This window comes from Dryas octopetala, chromosome 1, assembly GCF_963921425.1.
Source record: "Dryas octopetala chromosome 1, drDryOcto1.1, whole genome shotgun sequence".
Lineage (NCBI taxonomy): Eukaryota > Viridiplantae > Streptophyta > Magnoliopsida > Rosales > Rosaceae > Dryas > Dryas octopetala.
Genome location: NC_141366.1, coordinates 6,235,061 through 6,243,876, shown reverse-complemented (window position 1 = coordinate 6,243,876; position 8,816 = coordinate 6,235,061). Strand labels below are relative to the sequence as shown.

General features: G+C 37.9%; 2 protein-coding genes across 3 annotated transcripts; one reads left to right on the top strand and one right to left on the bottom strand.

The window, feature by feature from the left end:
• Positions 1-1,215: 1,215 nt before the first annotated feature.
• Positions 1,216-4,664, top strand: LOC147297016 (RING/FYVE/PHD-type zinc finger family protein). 2 transcript variants are annotated; one of them, XM_086244146.1, is made up of 6 exons: positions 1,216-1,566; positions 1,957-2,838; positions 3,218-3,418; positions 3,768-3,963; positions 4,131-4,324; positions 4,412-4,664. In XM_086244146.1, exons 1-5 carry the CDS (start codon positions 1,453-1,455, stop codon positions 4,313-4,315), a joined length of 1,578 nt encoding a protein of 525 aa, XP_086100272.1. In that variant the 5' UTR covers positions 1,216-1,452; the 3' UTR covers positions 4,316-4,324; positions 4,412-4,664. The 2 variants fall into 2 exon arrangements, with proteins under 2 accessions (XP_086100272.1, XP_086100264.1); XM_086244138.1 differs by having other exon boundaries at positions 4,131-4,664.
• A 543-nt stretch (positions 4,665-5,207) lies between these two features.
• LOC147297015 (BES1/BZR1 homolog protein 4-like) lies at positions 5,208-8,816 on the bottom strand. Its single transcript, XM_086240743.1, has 2 exons — positions 8,449-8,816; positions 5,208-6,579 (listed from the first exon to the last, which is right to left on the bottom strand). Exons 1-2 carry the CDS (start codon positions 8,665-8,667, stop codon positions 5,830-5,832), a joined length of 969 nt encoding a protein of 322 aa, XP_086096869.1. The 5' UTR covers positions 8,668-8,816; the 3' UTR covers positions 5,208-5,829.

Sequence of the window (8,816 nt, the reverse complement as noted above, 5' to 3'; positions counted from 1 at the left end):
AAATTATAATTTAAGACAAAACTCAATAGTAGTAAAAGTGGAAGTCTATTTACTACTTTCATATTTGTCATAATTATTTTTTATTTTCACAGCTTGGACTTTTACAGTTTTACTTTTTCTTTTCAATCATGAGTTTTTACTTTCCGAACTATAAGTTTTTGTTATAGAAAATTATGATTAAAACCTAATATCAATAGTTTTTCAGTAAAGTAGTAACACATTAATTTTTTTTTTTTGTTTAGATACTAACCTAAAGTAAGACATTTTGAAATAAAGTTATAAATCAGTTTGTTATATAGTTTTGACTATTTGAAATTCATAAAAATTCAAAATTTATAAGAATTTAGTACTTTTGATTTAGGTCTGGGAGATGAAGTCTTATAACCTATAAATTAAACATTAAAGTTTAAGCTTTACAAACACTAAAAAATAATAAATCAATAAAAAATTGTGACTGCAGTAGAATCATATTTGTTAAAGTTTGTACCTAAACTAAAATTTAGTATCTAAAGTTAAATGATATAAATATTTTAATAGTTAAAATAAAATAATATTAAAATTTGATACCTAAAATCAACAGATCTTTTTTGTTATCCTAATTTTAAATTTTAAATTTAAGATTAAAGTCTTATCATTAATATAATTTGCTAGATTCCATATTTTATCCTAATTTGATGTTTAGTTATTTATTTACTGATAATATTAAATATCATTGTGCTTTTCAGATTTAGAGGGAAATGATTTTGGGTTTTTTTTTTAAAGATCAGTTAAAAATTTAGGCTAATAACCCAGCCTACTTGTTATAAAAAATTTCAATTTGATCAACTTTAATCAGAAGCGCTCGACACGGAAGCCACCCAGACAGAAAATATTTTTTAGCTGTTTGTAAACAGTTTTTACAGACATTTAGCAGTCATCTTACACACATAAGCCACCCAGACAGAAAATATTTTTTAGCTGTTTGTAAACAGTTTTTACAGACATTTAGCAGTCATCTTACACACATATTTTCCATAATTGAACTTTGATTTTTCTTTTTTTTGTTGGAGTTTGCTATAAAAGTGTAAAATACCACGTGCTTCCTTTTTTTATTTTGTTTTTTTGGTTACAAAATTTCTAATTGGTGGAAAATGAATAAGTGATAAATAATAATAATTACATAAATGTATAAAACTTCAGGCAAAAGAAATTAAATACAACTTCAGACCAAAAAAAAAAAATTAATTACAACTTGGATACAATAATAGACTGAGGAAACGTTAACGAGACGAAGACAGACCAACACGCCATTACAGCTTCATTCTCCAACTCCAAGTCTCCTACCAATTCATGTTTTCTAATTTGCGTCTTCGCTACAATTTCTTCATCCTCACAAAATTAGCTGTTATTTTTCCTTGATAATTGTTACATGCCGCAGAAGAACATAGGGCGAAGCTCGATTTGTCTGAACTGATGGAGGGCCACCATAGAGTCAATTCTGAGGCTGAAGCCGATGCTTTGGATTCTAGGGTTTCGGGTTTATCGCTTCATGATGACACCCGGCACTCGAATTTCTTCCCTCAGATGGTAATTTTGCTCATATCTTGCTTTTTTCTGAATTGGGTTTCCTTGAATTTATTTGTTTCTGTGTGTATCGAAGTTTGATTTTATTTTTTTCGCTAAACAATATGTTTTGGAATTTGTTTATAGTCTCTCTGTCTATCTTGACGTATTGTACTCTGATTAAGTCCCAAAATTGAGCTGGTGTTGCCTCACCGGTAGAACAATTAGGGTTTCTTAAGTCCAGTCTTTTGGTGACTTTTCATTTAGGTCTTTCTGTTTTATCTTTTATTATTTGTTTTTTTTCTGCCTGTAAGTATTGCTTTGTGCTTGCGGCTCGCAACTTACAACATGGGGAGTCTGAATCATTTCAAAATTGGATAGCAAATGTTAATTCCTACTGTTTTGGAATGACAGGATGATGGGGGAGTTGAAAATCATAGAGAGCAGAAGCATAATGATAGTCAAAGAATTACAGAATCAAGAGAATATGACTGTGAGTTACTAGGAAAGGAAAATGGGGTATCCTCAAAATCTTCATTTCTGGAGGAAAGAAAATACTTTTATTATGATGCTCCACTTTCTGAAGATACCGGTGTCTGGATACCTGTTTCTGTTCCACCTATGATGGAAACCGAGCAGGAAGAGTGGGCCAAAGGTTTTTACTCCAATGGGGGATACTTCCCTGATAGTGACATGGGTTGGGGCCAGTATCTTGGGGAAGAGAAGGAGCTGACCATGTGGGATGTGATGGTCGAAATGTTGCTTGCGGCTCGTGGGAAAGTAAGTTCCTTAGCTTCTGCTGATACTTATGGATGTAAACTTTCGTGGATGTCAGACCATCTACTTGAGCAAGCTTGGAAAGAAATGGCCCAAACACTCACAGACGCAAATGTTGCTCATGTAAGGGAAATTCTTGAAGTAGAGCCACCAAAATGGTTGGCCGATAGTTCTGCAACTGCTTGTATGCTCTGTGGTGTCCGTTTTCATCCAATCATGTGTTCTAGGCATCACTGTCGGTTTTGCGGAGGAATATTTTGTGGGGAGTGCTCTAAGGGAAGGAGTTTGTTGCCAGAAAAGTTCCGTACTGCAGATCCCCAACGAGTCTGTGATGTATGCTGTGTACGACTTGAATCTGTCCAGCCATACTTAATGGACCAAGTAAGTCATGCTGCTCAGGTGCCAACCCAAGATCTTACAGACCTTAGTACTTTGAGGTCATGGGTTAATATTCCTTGGGGACAGTCCATGGAGTATGAGATATATAAGGCGGCAAATACAATTCGGGCTTACAGTAAGGTAAGAGTTTTAACTTCAAAAACTCTTAAACATATATTATTGATGCCTATACTTTTGATATCCAGTGAGTTAAGTTTTACCTCATTAACATTCTTGCCTTATAGTTCAAAACTTCAAATTTAATCAAGAAGGCCGAATATCTAGCAACTGTGTTACTTGGCCTAATATCTAGCAACTGTGTTGTCTAATTTAAATAATATGTGCAAGGTTTAGCTCCTCTATGGATGATAATTTTAGCATGCATAGAAAAGAATTCATGAATTTGGTTATTCGCCAAATAAATCAGTCTCTATGATATTACCATGTATTTTAGTTAACATGTCTTTCTGACTTTCTTGGATTTCCGTAAATGCATTACCTCATGGAATTAATTGATCAGGTATGTTCCCTAAGGCCTGAGAAGTCAATTCCAGATGCCATTCTAAGACAAGCGAAAGGCCTTGCAATAATCACTGCTGTGAAAGTTGGAGTTATGGTTACCTACAATATAGGTACAGGACTCGTGATTGCTCGTAGAGAAGATGGCTCTTGGTCTCCGCCATCTGCTGTTTCCACATTTGGTATAGGTTGGGGAGCACAGGTGAGATATTTTCTCTGTAACAACTTTGACATATTCTCATGTCCAAGAAAGTACAATCACTCTGAAAGAAATAGCCAGATATTTATTCAGATTTTCAAATGGAGGAAGAACATCAAGATTTAAGCAGTTCTCAAAAAATAATGATTATACCAAATTTAGAAATTTTATGCTGTCTACATCTTCAATTTTGAATTGAATATCCTTGTTCCCTGTTTCCTATTTGATGTAATTGTAAGAAGTTTGTGATGTGATATTAAGTCAGCATAACAAGCCCATGATATCAGTCTCGAATGGTTTTTCTATATTTCTAAAGACTTAAAATATGTTCCCCTGCCCCCTTCTGTTGCAGGCTGGAGGGGAGTTGACAGATTTTATCATTATTTTGAGAACAAGTGATGCTGTAAAGACATTCAGTGGTAATGCGCATCTATCAGTTGGAGCTGGCTTGAGTGCCGCAGTTGGTGTTGTTGGAAGGGCAGCTGAAGCTGGTGTTCGAGCTGGTGATGGTGGTTACGCTGCTTGTTATACATACAGCTGTAGTAAAGGTGTGTTTATAACAAAGTCCAACATACATTTTGGTGTCTCTCCTGTATTCCTAAACCCTAAATGTTATATCTGTAGTATCTTTTGTTTTTTTTTTTTTTTTTTTGCCATTTTGCATAGTTATCTTGTTAATACCACATAACCTCACCAATCATTTTGGCATTTGCAGGTGCATTTGTTGGATGTTCACTCGAAGGTAGTATTGTAACCACCCGCACAGCGGTGAATTCTCGATTTTATGGCAGCCAATCAATAACTGCATCAGAGGTACTTCTTGGCTCGTTTCCTAGGCCACCTGCTGCTGCTACTCTTTATCGTGCTCTTGCAGATCTGTATCAGAAGCTCGAGTGGTGACAAAGTTGGGTAGGTGTTCTAATTATTTGCTGAATCTAGCGATGATCAGGGCAAAATTAATCTGTGAACTCTGTATACTTTGTGCATATGCTGTAGAGCTTTCAAGTTGCGAAGGTTCTTTGCTGCCATTCTTTGTCCATGAAACGCTTCGTGGGACATAGCATGTCCATGGACGGTACAGCAAGGGCGAAAAAAGGGGTTCCTTAATGGAGCCAGTGTATATACTCATGCCTTCTCGCCTTCTATTTGTAAATGAACACTCAACACTTAATTGAAATAGTATCTTTAAAAAAAAAAAATCAGATACAGATTGTATATCGTTAGAAGGCTTGTTTTGTCATTGGAACTTTAGCAGTGCTTAGATGTCGATGATTGGATCATAATATATGATCAACGAATGTGTGACGTTTTGCCCAATAAAGCCAAACTTGACACAATGTGTGACGTCTCTCAACATCAACCATCCCTATTTTGGCCCCCTTCGACGTTCTATTTGCCAACGATAATCTCGATATTGAGAGGTTTTTTACAATTGGGTTAGCTGCTCATGGTGACTTCCAAAATTAACTGTTTGATAAAATTAGCGCTTTGATATGGATGCTGCTCTATTTCTTTCTTGCATTAGTCAGCTAAGAAAGCCTTCTTCCTTTCAATTTCTTTTCAAAAGTGGAAATTAAACCATACCATTCCGTTTTAAGAAGATCTACCATTTAGGGATTTATACAAATATGGAAAAAGCTTTAGAAATCCAACTCTTTTCCAACTCTCTTATATCATATGAGATAAGATTATTGGATCCATGTAAAGACCCATCCCATATGAAATAATATGAGGCGGACTGTTGTCTTTCGTACTTATATAAAATTGCAATGTCAAAATAATATTGGCAAAATAAAAATAAAAATGCAATGTCAGTAATGAAATAGAACAGTGCAAATCTGCAAATGAAACAATAAACCGTTTGGAAAAATGGCGAGCATGTTGGCCAAAGATACTATTGCGCTCAAGTGGTCAGAAGACTCAACTCATAGCCACTTAGTTAATCTTCACATCCAAAATCCGTCTCAAATCACAAATCCGAAACAAACCAACTACCAAGACAATATATCAATCCTTCCAATGGTAATGGGAAAAAGGAAGACAAAGAAAAATAAAATAGAAGAATGAATTTAACAGAAGGGGCAAAACACCACCATGAACTATTTATAATTAAATTTTTAGTCCTCTTTTGTTAAGAAAAAATAAATAAAAGGAGAAAATGAAAAAGAAAAAACAGCTGGTCCTACTCACTGTACTTCTAACTGACCCACTGAAACACCCAGGGACATGAAGTTGAACTTGGCAAGAAGAGAAGGAAGAACCTGAACCAAGAGACCCCTAAACAATTCTCTCCCAATCCATTCTCTCAAGCCTCTCTATCTGCAGCACCAAGATAAGTCCTTAACAAACAAAGCCAGAAAAGTTTGAGGAACTCTCCAACAGTTGGAATCATTCAGCCACAAATTGATTCCAACTTACCTGGTTCTAGTGTTCCCAAGAGTAAGTTCAAGATCATCCGATACACATTCCTCAATCCTCTCACCTTCCCATGGTTTCACTAACCCTGATGTGTTACTTCCAAATGCAAACTCAGCTGCCATCCCATCTGACATTGGAACATCTGCAGAGTGATCTAAACCTGCAGGAACTGCTGGAGAACAGGTTCCACTTTGCCCAGGAGTCCACATCCGAGATCCTCCACCTGATAAAGCCTCCTTCAAGCCAAATGGGTTTCTCGACACAAGGCTGAATGTGGGGGATGATGGCCCACTTTGGGGGATTTGGATTCCAGCAAGCCATCCTGAATCAGGCAGAACCTGACGACCAGGGCTTGGTGGGGTGGATGAGGGCAGGAAAGAATAATGCTGGCCAGCCCAGTTTGAGCCAGCCACTGCTTCATCCCAATCACTTTTGGTTCGAGGAGTTCGGGAAGTTGGGGAGCTCAGTGGTGGGGTGACTGGAGCACTTATGGAACCCCCTTGAATGAAGAGTTGGGGGAGCTTGGATGTAGCCGATGATGAGCCTGATGAGAGGGTTTTAAGCCAAGGGATGAGAGAATTGGCATCAGCATTACCATTTGCATTTGCAGTGTAGCGGGCTGGACTTGGGAAGGAAGAAGAGGCAGGACTTGGATTGTAGGATGCACATGGACTTGGTTGGTATGATGAACATGGACTTGCCGATGTAGACCCACCCATTATGTCCATGCGATCAGGTTTGCATCCCTGCAGTAATGAACATATCATCTATGGTGAGACAAATTAAACTATTCAGATAATAAAAAATGTTGTTGTAAAAGTCATATAATACTTGAATGTATAACAAATCGAGACACAATTTCCTATTATACTCAGAATTGTTTTTGTAATTCAAATCCAGTCATTTTACATAATCAGTGACTGGGTTGCATCTGCCTTAAGAAAGAGGAAGCCTAGCAGAACATTGTTTTCCAAAAATTAAACATACTTTCCAACAATTTGAAACTTCAATAGTGAACTGAAAAAAATATTGAACTGATGATGAAGCCTTTTGAAACTTCAAACCAGCTACCCTCATTGAAAGAATCTTTTCTTCCCTCATTTGAACATCCTTTATCCAGTTCAATTAATTAATTTCTTCTATAAATCCTACTTCTAATTTAAACTCAAAACACCTATCTATCTTCAGACCCCCCCCCCCCCCCTCTCTCATGAATCGAAGGTCTGTCAAATCCTTTTCAATAATAAAAACTAACATTGGACAATTTCATGAATTTTACACAGCTTTCTATAAATAGTGAGTCCGAATTGATAAAACAATTAACATCTATCTTTATTTATTCCACATGTGTGTAAGTAAGCTTAGCAAAACATAAATGCCAACACGTATATAATTAGGCTACACCTAAAAAGGGAATGGTGGCAGAAATGTAATTTTGACTAATTGCACCCAGAACAAGACTTGATTTAAAGTGAAAACAATGTGAAACAGCAGCTAGTTATTGTCGTTCTACGGCGCCCCCACGACACGCCATCTCCGCAACATGTTCCCTCATAGTCATGACAATCTTCCCACACGCTTTGCTTTGCTGCCTTAAATCGCAAATTACCATTTTAGCCAAAAAAGGAATCCAAGGATTCTAACAAAATCGGAAAATCCCCTTTCTCTCCTAAAAACTCTTTTGGGCTCCCCCGTAATTTAATCACTAGGCCGAATTTCAATATTTAAACAAAAAACAAATAGTTATTATAATAAGCCAAAAAAAAAAAAAAAACACCCACCGGCCCACAAATGACAAACCATCATATGGCATGTTCTGAATCTAAGGGAAAAGTCCTGCAATTACCCGGAAATCTCGGAAAGACGCAACATAATTTCATAAAAAATAAAAGGCCATTGGTCGTTCTACCCATGGTGGTCTCAAAAGACGAGATTGCCCTCGGGGTCTCCCGCGAAGTTCAGGAGGTTGAAGTGGCAGTTTTGGGAACGAAAAAACAGTAAGTAACACTGTAAACAGTAAAACAAACAAACAGAGAGAGGAGAAAAGGTTTTGTCGCAAATTTGCGAAGAAGAGCAGAGAAATTGAAATCTTCAGAAAGAGAGAAAAAACAGAGTCCACAGTCTGAGAAAAGAGAGAACATTCAGTTGCATTAAAGCCAAGTGGAAGTCGATGTGGGGAATACTAAAATGACAGAAATGCCCTTAGCAACTAGTCGAATGCCCGCGATTTAGAATTGGACGGGGGAGTCGTTTGGCTATTCTGATTGGGTATTTTGGGTAAACAAAAAGCGTCTGCGAGTCTCTGAGTATTGTGTTCACCGTGTTCGTATAAGAATCGAATCTCAAAAAACCTCGTGCACCGTGCGAGCCTGTCCACATTAACGATCTAACGTACGCCGGTAGCTAAGAAGAGCTAAAGAAGGCATTTACCAAAACCAAAAGACGCTAAACAAATTAAAGCAACCAAAACAAAATACCAAATCGATCAATCTCAACCGTCAATCACAAGGATCAGCACCGGATCGGCAGCGGTGTTTAAAAACACCGCCAGCGCATTTTTAGCAGCATCAGAAGCGATTTGCTAACGTGCGCAAGGAGGAGGAGGAGGAGTATACCTTTCGGTAAGTAGTGCCGTCTTCTTCGACGGTCCAGCCAGCTTCGTTGCAGAGAGCTTTGAGGACCTCGTTGTTGTCGCAGTGCTTGGGGAGCTTGTAGTTTCCGTACATCCGGAGGCCGGAATAGATCTTTGCCGCGATGGCTCGGCGCCTCCGCTCCCTCTTCTTGTTGTTCTCCCTCTCCTTCCACGTCGGCATTCTCGTCCCCGACGTCATCATTCAGCGATAATAAGTATTTTCTCGGGAACCAAACAGGTCGAACGAACGGGAAAAGTGAGAGACCGGCGCGAACCGGCCGGTGAACCGGAGTATTGGCGGTTTTTTTCTTGGAGAGCAGGTTTTAATAAAGAAAGAGAGAGAGAGAGAGA